This window comes from Geotrypetes seraphini, chromosome 19 (assembly GCF_902459505.1).
Source record: "Geotrypetes seraphini chromosome 19, aGeoSer1.1, whole genome shotgun sequence".
Taxonomy (NCBI): domain Eukaryota; kingdom Metazoa; phylum Chordata; class Amphibia; order Gymnophiona; family Dermophiidae; genus Geotrypetes; species Geotrypetes seraphini.
Genome location: NC_047102.1, coordinates 17291127 through 17307207, shown reverse-complemented (window position 1 = coordinate 17307207; position 16081 = coordinate 17291127). Strand labels below are relative to the sequence as shown.

At 42.1% G+C, this 16081-nt stretch overlaps 2 protein-coding genes across 2 annotated transcripts in view; one reads left to right on the top strand and one right to left on the bottom strand.

Annotated features, from left to right (window-relative positions):
- Positions 1-12629, bottom strand: part of IRAG1 (inositol 1,4,5-triphosphate receptor associated 1) — a 130361-nt gene extending 117732 nt beyond the window's left edge. Inside the window, exon 1 of the mRNA XM_033928640.1 lies at positions 12513-12629. The gene's annotated coding sequence lies outside the window, so the exon portion shown is untranslated. The remainder of the gene's footprint in view (positions 1-12512) is intronic.
- Positions 12630-12767: 138 nt separating this feature from the next.
- The window catches only part of CTR9 (CTR9 homolog, Paf1/RNA polymerase II complex component), a 56436-nt gene continuing 53122 nt past the window's right edge, over positions 12768-16081 (top strand). The window contains exon 1 of the mRNA XM_033928632.1: positions 12768-12939. Within this exon, the coding sequence (XP_033784523.1) occupies positions 12895-12939 (45 nt within the window). The 5' untranslated portion in view covers positions 12768-12894. The remainder of the gene's footprint in view (positions 12940-16081) is intronic.

Genomic DNA, 16081 nt, shown 5'->3' with positions numbered 1-16081 from the left:
CGGGGGGGGGGGGGGCATCAGGCTTTCAGGATGGGGACAGACCTTCAAGGGGGGACATTGCAGGGAAGTCAGGGAATTTATATTAATTAATTTTTTCTCTGCGTGTTTTGTTTTTGTATAGTTATTAACTAATATTTAACTAAGTTTTAAAGTTTTAAAGAATGTTTCCTTTATACGTAAATAAAGAAAAGTGAATGGGATTGCAGTGGCGGTGACGGGGCGGTGAATGGGGTGGCAGTGGCGGTGACGGGGCGGTGAAGAGGATGGTGAGACGGGGACGGGGCGGTGACGGGGATGGTGAGACGGGGACGGGGCGGTGACGGGGATGGTGAGACGGGGACGGGGCGGTGACGGGGACCAATTTTTTCACCGTGTCATTCTCTACTCGGTATCAGTGCCTTACATTTACATGTCTGCGGTTACATCAGCCATAGAGCTGGCATAACTGTGATCATGCAAACTGTGACCCACCTAGGCGTTAGACGGGCAATCAATTTTAAAATAAATAAATAAAAGAGTAAATGCAACAGGGACCCACATAACTGACAGCAATTTATGCACAGGAAGTACAGACTTTTAAAGTGATTTGGTCTCCACCCAGTGATGTCACTTCGACGCACTATATCTTCCAGGAATGCCAAGATCACTTCCTGTCCCAGGAGATGTCAAGAAAGGTAGGCTGCCCTTCTCCAGCACCAGCAGCAACTTACAGATGTTATCCCAACGCCCTCCATTCCCACCATTGCATCCTGTTGCTCATGTTAGTTGGGGGTTAAACTATTTTACGGAGGCCGAAGTAACAAAAACATGTAGTGCATATGAGAACGTGTTTGCAGAGGAGGTTTCCAAATATAGACACATTGACAATCACAAGAAGTCAATCACAGATTACACGAAAGCCAAATAATCTAGAGGCCGCTTGATCTTTCCTATTATAGTAAGATCCACAAATTAAGAGTTTTCTCCTTCAGCAGCAAGATAGTGTTTTAAGGAAGACAGAAACTGCTTCATTTCCTGTACATTATCTAATTCTAGAGTATGAAAAAAATACCAATCGACAAGCCATTGACCAAAGGCCCACTCAAGAAAATAATGCAAAAGAATGATCTTCCTTTTAAAACTTCTAAATATTATTTCAATGTCATTACAACATTTAGCAACCGAACTAAAACAGCTGTATTTTTTTTTCCTTAAAGAACAAACCCTGCAGGCAGTTTTATGGTTCAAAGTCAATACATTCTTCCTGTATCCGGGACTAGCTACTAGGAACTTGTGTCATTTGGGACTAGATTCAGGAAATGGTGCTCAAATTTGGACATCGAAATAAATGCATGCTGAGCACCATTATATGAGCAACCCTCTGAGTTGGGTGCTATTTACAGAGCAGCGTTCAACTTATAACCCTACTCCCCTCTGCTCCCCCCCTAGCCAGCAGTTTAACCATCCCCTCTAACTGTAACTCCTAACCTGACATCCTGTTTGTCCGCCTTGATTGTTTCGATTGTAAGCTCATTCGAGCAGGGACTGTCTCCTTTGTGACTATGTACAGCGCCGCATACGTCTGGTAGCACTCTAGAAATAATTAATAGTAGTATTAGTAGTAGTAGCGCTTAGCACCAGCTTTGGAAATCAGGATTTACATCTGAAACCTGGTGCAAATCCTAGCAATCCCCCTCTTTTACTAAGGCGTGCTAACCGCCAACTCATCCATAGAACGTAACGGGCGCGTTAGCATTTAGAATGCGCTAAATTGGCTAGAGCGCCTTGGTAAAAGGACCCCCAATGTGAGCTAGGCACGGATCCTCCAAATTCTGTAATGCCGTATGCATCGTTAGTGACACTCCTGAGCCACCCATGCCCCTCCCATGGCTCCGTCCCCTTTTCAGCTGCACGCTAAAAAAACGTTCACAAAAAAGAGATGGAATTCAAGAACATGTGGGATAAACACAGAGGAACACTATGTAGGAAAGGATGGAATCCAATTAAAGCAAAACTTTAATGATCTAGGCCCAGACGCACTAAAGCCAGCGATCGTCACTAAACCTGTTTTGACAGCTTTAGCGACGATCGCATTTGCCGACCCGATGCAGAAAATGGCTCACCGTGTGGTTTTCTGCACGATCGCTCATTCTCTGATCCGACCATGCAAATAAGTTCATTAATATTGAAATACCAGGTAAACTAGTAGAGCGCTTGATGCTCTAACATGACTTCCTGACGCACAAAACAAGTGATCGCTTTTAGCGATCCAAAAAAAACCCGACTGCTCAAGACCAATTGCTTACCTGTCTAACCATAGTTTAGTTCTTTTTTTTTATGGGCACAGATGCTGTGCATGTTACATATGCACAATATTTGTCTCATTAAAAAAAAGCACTCCCCCTGGTTAATGACGGACCTCCTTGATGAACTGGCACCGGGAACCGACATCCCTCCCACGGCAGTGAAAATAGTTGGAGGAATGCCCACTTGCTCCTACCATGGTGACCCCACCCACCCGCATGAGAAAAATGTTATAAGGGATGCCCACTCCCTCCTGCGATGCAAACCACCTCCTCCTATGGCAGCGAAATGGTAGGAGGGATGCCTACTCCCTCCTGCCACTAAAGGCCCACTCCCAGGCCAGGTACCCCCTCCCGAACCATCCACTACCCTCCCTCTTCCTTCTCCCCCAAAAAGGCAGGAGAGATGCCCACTCCTTCCTGCCACCGAATGATCCCTTGAACCTGAATCCCCCCATTCCTTTTTTCGTAGATGGAAGCAGGAGGGAACATAGTCCCTCCACCTTCAAGGCTCGCTGATCCAAAATGGCAGGCTTTCCCTCCTCGGTGCATCATGTGATGCACAGGGAGGGGCCCAAGGCCCTGATTGGCTCAGATGCCTAAGGTCCCTGCCAAGGGGCCTAAGACACCTAAGCCAATCAGGGCATTAGGCCTCTCCCCATGCATCTTATGGGATACAGAGGGAGGAGCCCAAGGCCGTTTGTTGAGCCAATTAGAACCTTGGGCCCCTTCCCATGCATCACATGATGCACTGAGGAGGGAAGGACCGCCATTTTGGATCTCACTGCCATTTTTTTCTCACACAGGGGGAGGGGGGCAGCAAGGCAGGAGGGAATGGACATCTTCCTGCCAATTTTTGCTAGCGAAGGGGGGGGATTCCCGGTGCCGTGTTCATTGGGACTCATTGGGGAGGGCAGTTAAAACATCAGAAACAATACAGGTACAAAGCAAATCAAATTATGTATAAATCATTTTTATTAGTTATCAGAAAAGCAAACAACACAAGCAAGAAATCCAAAATGGTACACAAAACTGAAACTACCCACCCCCCACACCACTATTAACATATAACAAATCCCAAGAGTGAGTGTGATATCTTGAAACTGTAATTACAGTCTTACATATTCAAAAGGCAGGAGGTGGGGTAAGCACCTGGGGTAAGAGAGTCCCAAAAAGTTGCATCAGAGGAGAAGCTTCCGCCCACACCCACGCGTGACTGCAGGGCGGCACAGGCAGGCTTTGCCGGCTTCAGTTTATTTTCTAAAGCACCATGAAGGTAAGGGGGAGGGAGGGACAGAGGGAGATAAATTCGGCCGGAGGTAGGGAGGGGGCCGCGCGCGATCGGTGACCGCACGCCTTCCCTCCCTTAACTGCGGGGACAAGGCCATTCACCGCTCCTCCACGGGGCGGTGGATGGCCTTGTCCCCGTGCCCGCAGTGAGCACTTCCCCCCCCCCCAATGTTTCGGCGGGTTACCTGTGACTAGCCACGGGTAACTACTACCGTGTCATTCTCTAATCACCATCTCCACAGAGTTTCCGTTTTCGCTGGATTTGCATTTTCGGTGGGATTAAGGGTCAAACTTTTTTGTTTGTATTTCTGTGCCCTCAGAATTGTGCCATTCAGGTCAAAAGGACAGATTACATAGCAGAAATTCTTCTATATAAATTTTGTAAATATTGAAAGCTTGTTGATCTTAACAAGACGTGTGCTTTAAAACTCTCTTCTCCAACACCCTTTAAATATCTTAACAAGTCTATGGAATGTTATTATTTCAAAATCCATTGTTGTTAAATATAAAAAGGAATGATGTCTCTATATCATATATATATATATATATATATATATGTTTTTTTGATCATAATGACTATGGATATGGTAAACATGAATTTTTAAGGAGTTCCTTACCATGATATCTCACATAGTAAAAAATTTTATAAACTTATTCTTCATTAAACACCCTGTTTTACAAAGCCGCGCTAGTGGCTACCGCAAGGCAACAGGCCCGAAGCCCTTCAAATCCCTGTGGGCTTCAGGACAGTTACCATAGCTGCCCACACTATACAGCTTTGTAAAAGAGGCTCTGGATTTAAAAAAATGTCTTTACTTATGCCATTATCATCAAGTATCCAAATACAAAAATTATGATAAAGAAAAACATTAAGGGCCCCTTTTAGAAAGTCACAGTAGTGAGTCCCTGCGCAGTGAAATGCGACACAGCCCATAGGAATTGAATGGGCCACATCACATGGGAATCACTACCACAACTTTGTAAAAGGAGTGGAATTAGTATATCTCATACTACAAAAGAAATTATATCTTCAACTCAGGTCCACAAGATGAGAGAAAAGATAGCTTATAGAAAATGTAAAGGGAGAATTCAAGAACATAAAAAAATCAAGAAAAAGAAGGAAGGCACTTTCTAAATAAACAGAGATTCTATCTAATCTTAGCCAAGCCCATGATTATGTGAAAGCATTGTGAGAACTGGTTAAGTTGAAGACGACAGAGGGTAGTGGTCAATGGAGATCGCTCTGAGGAAAGGGACGTTACTAGTGGTGTGCCTCAAGGTTCTGTTCTTTTTAACAGTTTTACAAGCGATATTGCTGAAGGGCTGTCAGGTAAGATTTGCCTCTTTATAAACTGCTAAGCCAATACCAATTTGTCTTTTCATTGTAATAAGTGGTTCTCTTGAACCTTTCCAGGCCTATCCCCACACCCCCTTTATTGTGGTCTAATGAAGATATAGGGGCATTATTCCCTTTTCCTTAATCTTTAAATTTTTGCCTTATAATATTTTTTTCTGCATTGCTTGAACAAAATAATTATTGTGAAAATACTTGAAATTTCAAGGGGGGGATTCAAGATGGCGACGGAGCTAGTCGCTTAGCTGGAGGCTCTCTCTGTACTGGCTTTACCTTTCTTCTTGCTCTTTAATATGTTTAAGCGCAGAGGGAAACAGAGGGGTGGACTTCCTGCCTCCTCCGCCACCTCGCTAACGCGCCAGACAGCAATAACATCGTTTGTTGGGCCTGTTGTTCAGGGCACTCCGGCTCATCGAGAGGGGTCGATCTCGACTTCGGAAAGCGAAGTTTCGTTTCGCCCAGCTGGTCCGGGAGTTCCCCCCACGCCCAGGGAGAATGTCGGGGATGCCGACAGCGTTGCAGGAAGTGGCGGGGACGTCAACAACCCCGCCTGCGCTGTTCAGCCTACCCTTGACCCCGGAGGCAGATCCAGTCTCGCTGGATTTTTCACATCAATCGCCAACGACTGGGGGACTTGGAGTTCAGGGTGGCTCGGGAAGTGAAACTTTAAATCCTGATTCAATGACTTTACTTTCTTTGACGTTTCCTGCTTCCCTCCTGAGTCCGCTGAAGAAACCACCGGTGATAGACTTGGAAGCACTCTGGGAGGCTAGCAAAAGCCTTCATAAGGTATGCTCCTATTCTATTTCAGTCTCGCAAACTTCCTCATTACAGTTGAAAAATATTGAAGGGAAAATTCAACATCAAGACCAGAGACTAGACAAAATTGGAAAACAGGTCTCTGATTTACAGAATTCTTCTAATCTTCATGTCAAGACAAAGCAATGTCTAGGAAGATTGAAAATCATCTATACCTCCCTTACAGAAATTATACTATGTAAATATTCCTAAGGCAACGAATCAGGACTTGGAAAATCAATTGACTGAATTAGATATAACATATATTCTTGAGTCCTCACAATCTGAAACTTCTGTAAGGGCTACATTGCTTGTGACCTTTGTTTTTTTATTTTTTTACAAGACAAAGAGGCAGTTCTTCGTCTATTCTTTAGGACTGAGAATATTGAATTTTATGGTTTAAAAATAGCTATATTTCCTGATGTTTCCAAATGGATGCAATTGCGTCGTAAAAAATTTCTAATGTTACGTCAATCAGTATTGGGTTTAGGAGCTACCTTTCAGCTGCGCTTTCCATGTAAATGTTGTATCAATTATCAAGCAAATAGATATGTTTTTTATGAACCCGATCAATTACAATTTTTTCTGGAGGGTAAAGCGGCTTCCGTAACCCCTCAGATGCCCACTGAAGTCACCGTCCAGACTGTATAGTAAAGATACAACCGATGTACTCTGTACTTATGATATATTGATATATTTCTTTGAAAATCATCTACCCTTGATTTGTGCTTGATTCTCTCTCCTTAGTTGTGGGCTACTATCATGGTATTGTACGGTATATGCAATTAATGTTTTATTTCCTAATGGATATTGTTATGTTTCTTTATCAAAGAATTTTCATTTGATGTTAAACAAAGGTAAATAAATAAAATAAAATAAAAAATAAATTTCAATAAATGAAAAAAACAAACAAACTTAGGTGCACCTAAGGCCATTAGAGAACTGGTGCTAAGCATGATCCATTGTGGCACTTCCCTCTTGGAACTAAATAAGCAACGAGATCCATGTGTTAGAGTTGAGGGGGGAAGAAATAAATCTGCCTCCATACAGAGGATTCTGGGATGCAGCAAAGTTCAGAGACTGTAGGGGCCCAGTAAAATCAGGGCTCAGCACATTCTTACGAGGACTTTTCAGTGCTCTAAGCCCAGCTTTTTCTCCCCCTCCCCTCCCCCTTCCCTTTTTTCTTTTTTTGCAGATTGTGCACTGTTTGCATTAGCATGTGGTATCTGCAAGAAATTAAGCAAGAACACTTATGGCCTCCAGATTAGGAGGTGATAAGGGCTCTCATGTTAGCACATGCTAATCCTAACACACCACAGTGGCTGGATAATATGAGAATTCCCACTCTGTCCATGACAAGCCTTTTCCAAATAGTATTTTGAAAAAAGTACTCACAGGTTACCACATGATAACAGGCAACGTACTATAAAATGCTTCCGGGTGTTTTGTGGTGGCCTATTGGCGTACGTTAACTGTGATCCTTAGTTATTTTCTTAGAAAGTGAAATGGATATATAGCAGGGGCAGTGGAAAAGCTTTGTGCTGGAGGGGACAAACAATTGCTAGCCCCAACTCCAGGCTCTCTGGTCGCTGATGCTGTAAATATTGGGGAGGAAGAGGGGGCCATGGCCTCTGTGGCCCACCCCATTCTGCTCCCTGAGTAGACAAAGTCTCATAAATTCTCATAAAAGTTACCGCTGAATAGAAATACCGCAGCTGACGCAGAATGATAAGCCGGCTGTACCGGCATGGAAAACACTAACCCTTCCTTTTACTAAACCACGATGGCGGTTATTAGTGCAGGGAGCTGTGCTGAATGTTCTGCGCTGCTCCCGATGCTCATAGAGTTCCGATGAGCGTCGGGAGCAGCGTGGAACATTCAGCATGGCTCCCTGTGCTAATAACCGCTGTCGTAGTTTAGTAAAAAGGGGAGGGGGCAAATTATAGTCCTGAAAATTCTTATAGCATGAGCATTAACAACATGTTTAAATTCTTATGTATGTCTACGTTGTTCTCCACCTTGGTCCAGACAGACTATAAATTAATAAACCGTAAACCATAACACACATATACAATGCTACATTACAATAACACATAAGAACATAAGAATTGCCACTGCTGAGTCAGACCAGTGGTCCATCATGCCCAGCAGTCCGCTCACGTAGAGGCCCTCTGGTCTAAGACCAGCATCCTAACTGAGACTAGCCCTACCACAATACACAATAAAATATTTTAACAAAGATGGAGCCTATAGATAGATGAGAGAATAATAGAAATAGGGGGACTAATTTACCCCCTTTTACAAAACTGCGGAAGCAGTTTATAGCGCAGGCCGGCACGCTGAATGCTCTCTGCTGCTCCCAGTGCTCATGGGAACTCTTATGAGTGTCGGGAGCAGCGCATTCAACGTGTAGACCAGGGTTTTAAAGGCTGACAGTTCTTGCGCCTACCTTTGACGAGAATCGTATCTACAGAGGCGCCTTAGAATGCCTAAGATTTTCAGTATTAACCACGCCTACTTTGATCTTAGGTGTTCTAAGGTGTCTCCGTAGACATGATGAAGGTGCTCTTTTTCTAGGTGCTGGTAGGTGCCTACATTTTTAAAAAGATGTTTAAAACCTTTTTAAATAAAGGGATTGGGACTTATATGCTTTTTGCAGTTTTATAACCACACTCAAAGTGGTTTACATACAGGTACTTCAAGCATTTTCCCTATCTGTCTTGGCAGACTCACAATCTAATGTACCTGGGGCAGAGGGGGGTTAAGTGACTTGCCCAAGGTCACAAGGAGCAGTGCAGGGTGTTGAGGCTGTAGCTCTAACCACTATACCATACTCTCCTCAGCCTAATTAAGTCAGGCAGCAGTAGGGTGCCTAGCAACACTTAACTTAAGCCGCTGTTTACAGAATATGGGCCAGAATGGAAGAACAAGTTTAGTAAATTCAACCCAGAGTTTCCCCATAGCATTTAAAATGCTACTTTCAGTATGTACTGTATAACTTGACATTGCCCTCTATTGGCTTTTTTTAGTACTACATTAAAATCCTACCCTTCAAAATGTGGTTAAATTTCTTCTAACAAGTAGGGTAATTTTTGGGATGGTGACAATTTACAGGATGGTAGGGCAGTGCAGGGTATAATTTTGAGGAATGGGGCAGTTTCCAGAATACTTTTTGGGATGAGGCAGTTTGTAGAATGGTGGGGCACGTGGGGAGGCAGATTTTGAGGGTGTGGCGCTTTCAAGGGTATGTTTTTGTTTTGAGGTACTTTGCCTGTTGGTTGGGCATTTGTGTGGGTGGTATTTGGGGTGGAGGCTGTTTGGAAGATCATGGGGCAGTTGTGAGGGTAGTTTTGGGGGCTGAGAAAGTTTGTGGGGCAGTGATAGAGTTGCAGAGGGTTCGTTATGGGGTGGAGACATTTGCAAGGTCACAGTGGAGCAGTTGCAAGAGATAGAATTTAGAGGTGTGGCAATAAGTGGGGCGGTGGGAATGTTGTAGGGGTAGTTTTTGGAGATGGGGCAGTTTGGGAATGGAAGGGAATTTCTGTAGGTTGTTTTGCAGGATGGGGTTCCCTCCAACTGGAGATTCTGTGACATAATAGCAATTTAGAATAATACCATCAGAATATTCTAACAACTAAACTTTCTTAAAATACTTCCTCTGAAAACCTGCTCATAAATTTTTTGCCCAATATAAATTCTCTGAGGACTCCAATTGTCTATGAATGATTAAACTACCCTTGATAGTGGATATATAACTAACTGCCTGCAAGTTATTAATCTGAGGTACGGAAAAAATACACAATCAAAATCTAAACACTCTATGAAGACAGGTTATTCAGTTTACGCCAAAAGCAAACTTTTTTCTTTTTTTGTTTAAACAGGAGGAAAGAAAGACCTCAGAGACCCATCAGCAGAAATTTGTTGTATTATAAACTGTCAAATATTATGGGATCAAATTCTCATTCACTGGTCTTAAAAAAACATCCTGGTATTATATTATCACAGCTTAATATAAGAAAAAAGATTTATCTTAATCTCCATTAGTTTTCAACCCATGCCCAATGGTCCATTTCACCATAATCAAAATCAGGGGTTTCATTGAATCAAGTTCAAGAATCTTTCTCCAATCTATGCAGTGTTCTGAATTTGACCCCTAATGTTTGACAGTTTATGAAACAATGAATTTCTGTTGACTGGTCTCTGAGGGCTTTGTTTCCTCCTGTTTAAAGAAAAAAGAGGGGAAAGGCGATTGACTTATATACTGCCTTTTTCTAGTTATACAACCACACTCAAATAGGTTTGCATACAGGTACTTTAAACATTTTCCCTACCTGCCCCAGTGGGCTCACAATCTACCTGGGGCAGTGGAGGATTAAGGGCTCCTTTTATGAAGCCGCGTAATACCGCGCGCTAAACTGTCGGGTCACGCTAATCGCTACCGCCTCCTCTCGAGCAGGCGGTAGTTTTTCGGCTAGCGCAGGGGTTAGCGCATGATAAAAAGTAGCGCACGCTAACGCGGCTTCGTAAAAGGAGCCCTAAGTGACTTGCCCAGGGTCACAGGGAGCAGTGCAGGTTTTGAACCCACAACCTCAGGGTGCTGAGGATGTAGCTCTAACCACTACACCACAGTCTCCTTCGCTTTTGGTGTTTATTGAATAATCTGTTTTCATAGACTATTCAGATTTTGATTGGGTACTTTTTCCATGTTTCTGGCACCATCCACTGTGATTTGTCAGTGTGTACAAAATAAGCCAACCAAAACTCAAGTGCAGAAATCCTTCTATTCGCTTCAGTTAACTTATCTACTGTTTGATGAGAAAAATCACAAAGCTGAGAAACTGAAGTCAGCAGCCAACTCTCAGTTCTTTTTATCACCCTCTAAACATCAAGGAGGGAAACTTCCTAAGAGGGTACCTTTACCATCTCAGAAAAAGTGAGACAATCAGGTACTTTAGCTAGATTGTGAGCCTTTGGGACAGATAGGGTAGTTTTTCTCAAGTACCTAATTTCATTTTAGTTTGATACATTGTAAACCGTTTAGGTCAGTAAAATGCAGGAGCGGTAGATCAAATCTTAAATAAACATAAACAAAGAAACAATAATAACTTGCACTCGGCTTTACTAAGCAACGCAGTGAATGGGATAGGAGCTGCAGAGATGGTGTTGCAAGGGGAATATTTCCATCTTGGGATGGTCCTGCTCAAATTACACCATGTTTGGAGCAGGTGTATCTTTATGTGAATTTATGGAATGTGTGTACTATTAGGGTGGTTCTGTAGAGCCTATTTTATAAAAGCACACCGGTTCCTATGTTGCCTTTATAAAACAGTCTTATGAGTGGCCGCTGAAAAGTTCTCAGTCCAACCAAGAAGATAATGATGTGAAGTCATGAAACTTGCAAGTTATTCCACACATCTCTTGATATAAAATGAAATGAAAAGTGTCAAAAAAATGTAAATTAACTTTTAAGTTTCATGGCTCTACATTCAGGTTACCAGATGTCTGGGAAAACCCAGAAATATCCTCTTTATAGAGGACTGTCCGGGTGCCTGAGGGGATTTCTAAAACCCGGCAGTTTGTCCAGATTTTGGAAGGCCCCAAGTTCGAGGGCACATCTGGAAGGCCTCCAAACATGTGTGGAGGTGACATGACATCTTTTTTATATCATTAAATCTGGTAACCTTACCCACATCATGCCCACATATTGTGGAACAATTTACCAGTAAAGGAAGGATCATTTCAAAATTTTAAGACATCTAAAAGCACATTTTTTTCAAATGGCTCTCCCAAATTGAATAATGGAATGGGGACCGCAATCTGCCTTAATTTGTACTGATTCGTGTTGAATTGGATGTATTTATTTCACATAACAGTTTTACCCCCTCTTTTACTAAGGTGCGCTTTGCTTTTTAGCGTGCGATAAATATTAGCGCGCAAAAACACTAACACGCGCATGCTATCCTATGGATGCATTAGCAGTTAGCTCGCGCATTGATTTAGCGTGCGCTAAAACGCTTAGCGCACCTTTGTAAAAGAGGGCCTTAGTGGTTATGTTTTAGAAATGTTCACTTCTTTGATGCTCTCCAGCTCTGCCGGTGACGGATCTGTGAAGTGGGCTTTGCCGGGAGTTGTATTAAGACCTGCACTAAAATATGAACTGTTTGCTATCAGGCCGCTTCGGAGACTTTTCTATCTCTTCAATTTGTTTTATTTTTTTTATCTTCTTTCATTCTTTCTATTTCTTTGATTTTTGGAAATGTATTACCTATTTTTTTTAAAAAATTTTAATCAGGTACTTTAGCTAGATTGTGAGCCTTCGGGACAGACTGACGCTCGATCTACCCATTACTGCACTAATTAATAACAAAAGAACCTCCACTTTGACCACCTATCAACTCTACTACAAACCACCTCACCCTCAACAACCCGCTAAATGTCTATAAGATCTACAACCTACCTCTCTAGCTAATCATTGTAACTCTGTTTTTAAATTAACCTTTTGTAATCCGCCTTGAACCGCAAGGTAATGGCGGAATAGAAATCCCTAATGTAATGTAATGTAATAGGGTAGTTTTTCTGAAATACCTAAATTTCATTTTAGTTTTGAAAGGTCACTCTACAGTTTGATACATTGTAAACAGCTTAGGTCAGTAAAATGCGGCTGGGGCATATCAAATCTTAAATAAACATAAACATTATGCTCTTCTTGGTTGGGCTGAAAACTTTTCAGCGGTCTCTGGTAAAATAGACGCCCTCTTATAAAATTATCCCCCATACAGTTTCCTTACCTAGGCTAAGCCTACTTTATTATTGAGGACGTGACAGAAAGCTTCAGTGAAGGCACTGGACTGAATTTCTTTTCTTTTCTGTTGTTTGTTTGTATATTTTTTTACCAAAGGCAAATGAAAACCCCCAAATAAACTCCGACACGTGAACCCGCGTGCGCAAAGGGACACAACGCGAGCGCCAGAGACCGAAACTTCGCTCTTTCCCAGACGGCTTAGCGCTCGCGGCGGGTCACGTAGGTTACGCCCCCGATTCACTTCCGGCGTCGGCAGCCTCCTTCACCGGAAGTGCCGGAGTCGAGCCGGAGTCCTCGGCGGTTGCGGGAGTCGGACGTTCGCGGCGCCGCTGTTGGAGGCCTCCGGGGGCCGGAGGAGCTGCGCCGCCATGTCGCGGGGCTCTATAGAGATCCCCCTGCGGGACACCGACGAGGTGAGACGGGGCAGTTCCGGGTCCTGGCCGGCCAGAGCAGCCGGGGAGCGAGGCCTCCGATGGGGGCACTTCTGGCTCTTCTATTTCCCTGCAGCTCTTGTCGCCCCGTTTTCTCTGGCGTTTGCTCTCGTTTTCTTTCTTTCTTTCTCCTTCGCTGCATTTCTTTTTGCCCTTTTCATCCATTTCTTGCTGTCCCGTTTTTTATCCTGAGCTGCTGGGAAATACTGGGAAAGTGTCGCTGCCCTGTTGCACTTGGTTCCGTTAAAGTTCTATGGTTTGGATGCTTTTTGCGCCCCCTTCACCCCTTCTTGCAAGGGGTATGCCTGCTATGCATGACCCAGTATTGCCCGACAATGTCCATAAAGGGAGTTTGTGACCCGAAATCGCAGAAAGTACCTTTGCTCTACAAAGGTTTAGGTCTTCCTATATCGGTAGAGGTATCTTTACTGTTACAGTGAAATCATTTCTATTCCGCTATAGCCGATCGTTACGGTGGTTCACAGTGGATTGCATAATGAAGAAACTAGATTATACACTAGATTGGCAAACGTATAACAAATTGGAATGCAAAAACCAAATTCTTAAGTATTCGTTACAAATTGTATTACAATGACAGTTGATTACACAGAATGAATTTTTTTTGGGGGAAAAAAAAAGTTTTAAGTATTAGTTTAAAAATACTAAAATTAGAAATGCATCTTAATTGAGATGGTAAAGCTGACCATACAGAAGCTGCTTGATAAGAAAAAAAGCATAGTAAAAACCGTCTTAGAAATGATCCCCTTGCAGCTGGGAAGCTAATAATGACATATCACTACTACTACTACTATTAATTATGTCTATAGCGCTGTACAGAGTCGCAAAAAGTAAGAAAACAGTCCCTGCTCGAAAGAGCTTACAATCTAAACAGGCAAGACAGACAAGCAGGATGTCATGAATACAGTTAAGGGGAACGGTTAATCTGCTGGCTTGTACAGGACAATCAAGCCATTGTGACATCGCTGATGAGGCTGGCTCTTATTGGTGGAATGAGGCATTATGACATCACAAGCTCATCTCTGCTTCCCAAAGACAAACAGGATGTCATGGATACAGTTAAGGGGAACGGTTAATCATATCACACACATTATAATGTTTTGGGGGCCAGTGATCTACATATTAGAGTATTCATAAAAAAGGGGAGATAAACCATATGGCATCTTGAACAGTAGACAACATATGGTAGTTTAAACTTATTCTAGCCTCAACAGGAAGCCAATATAAAGCTATATAAGAAAATGTAATTCTGTCAGACTTTCTCTGTTTCTAGATCAACAGAACTGCTGAATTCTGAACTGTTTGTATTCTCTTATATAGAGTTTTAGAAATTTCCAGATTAACAATGTTGCAATAATACAGTTTACTTAAAATTAGTGATTGAACTATCAAATAAAATTGTTCTTGCCATAAATATTTTTTGATACTTCTAAGTTTCTTTCAAATAAAAAAAGCACCTTTTATTTATTTATTTATTTATTCATTCATTCAATTATTTAGCCCGTCCTCCCAAAGGAGCCCAGAACGGGCTACAAACTACATCCACAATATAATCGAGACAGGACAGAGATGACATAATTTACAATAGAGACATGATAGTAAAACAGCATCTGGTGAGAGTAGGTGACGTAGGTGCGTTGATTCTGATGGCATTTCGGGGAGCATGTCCTTAAGGTGCTGGGTTTGTGAAAGACCTTCCTAAAGCTCCAAGGTGATCAACCTGTTCTTCCATTGTTAATTTGTGATCCAAGATGATGCCTAATATAGATTATAAATTGGAACAATCATAAAATCTACCATTCACTTTAAGGATAGGTTATTCCTCTAAAATGTATTTAAAATCTATTAGCAAATATTTGGTCTTATCTTTTATTCAATTTCACATAGTAAAAATCCATCCACTCTACAATTAATGAAAGCATTGAGCAATCTTCTGGTGTATATCCTGCAACTTAGAATCTATTTGGAACAAGATGGTAATATCATCAGCATGGATAAAAACACCATGACCTACTCTTTCTAACTTCTTTCCTAATGACACAAGTAGTATGTTAAATAATATGGGGGAAAGAGGTGATCCTAGGCACCTCTGTCAGTTGTGACCATTTTCTGACAATACTCCATGCATCTTTACTGTATAGGATCTGTATGACAAAAATCCTTGAAACCAGTTCAGTACATTACCAGAAATACATATGTTATCTAAAGAAGTTAATAAAACTGTATGATCTACCAGATCAAAAGCACTTGAAAGATCTAGCTGCATAACAAGAGCATGTTTACCTCTGCCCAAACTATGCCTTGTTTGTTCTAATAGCAGAATTAACAATTTTTCTGTACTATGTGCAGGTCTAAAACCAGACTGATGCATGCAGGATATCAAAATGGTCCAAATATTATCTATCAGCAGCTCCACTAACAATCCCTCCATAAGTTTAGCAAAATATGGGATGGTTTCCATGGGTCTATAGTTTGAAACAATATTTATGGGCATTTTAGGATTCTTCCCAATGGGTGTAAGAATGATCTCAGCGTATTCCTCAGGAAATACAGGCTGTTTCTGAGTTACAGACGCCCAACTTAAGTATGACCCATACTTAAGAACACAGTCGCGGCTTCATTTGATTTCACTGAGCAGTATTTTCAGTGGCATAGACTCCTACACTTCTTCTGCAGCAGATTCAGGAATGATGCATAGCCACATTATGAACAGTATGTGGTTGTGCACGCTGTACTTAAAGGGGAACCCTTTAAGTACAGGAACAGTTGTCCCTTTTGTCAGTTGGGAGCAGATGTAAACAGCAAGAATCTTAAAATCTACAAGTTCTGAGTTACATACAAATCCAACTTAAGAACAACTTTAAAAATGTAACTCATTCTTAACCTGGAGATTGCCTGTACACCAGAGAGTAGATTGTCTATTCAGTGTAATAGGCCTATCTTGAACTCCCATGGAGTGGTACCATGGGATTTAGCATATCTATTACACAGTCTTACTTGAAAGAATTTATTCCATATTCTACCTGCTGGGCAAAACTTCCAATAAAGAGTCATCTAAGTTTTAGTATATTTGAAGTATCATTCAATTTATGCATATGAAGTGTCC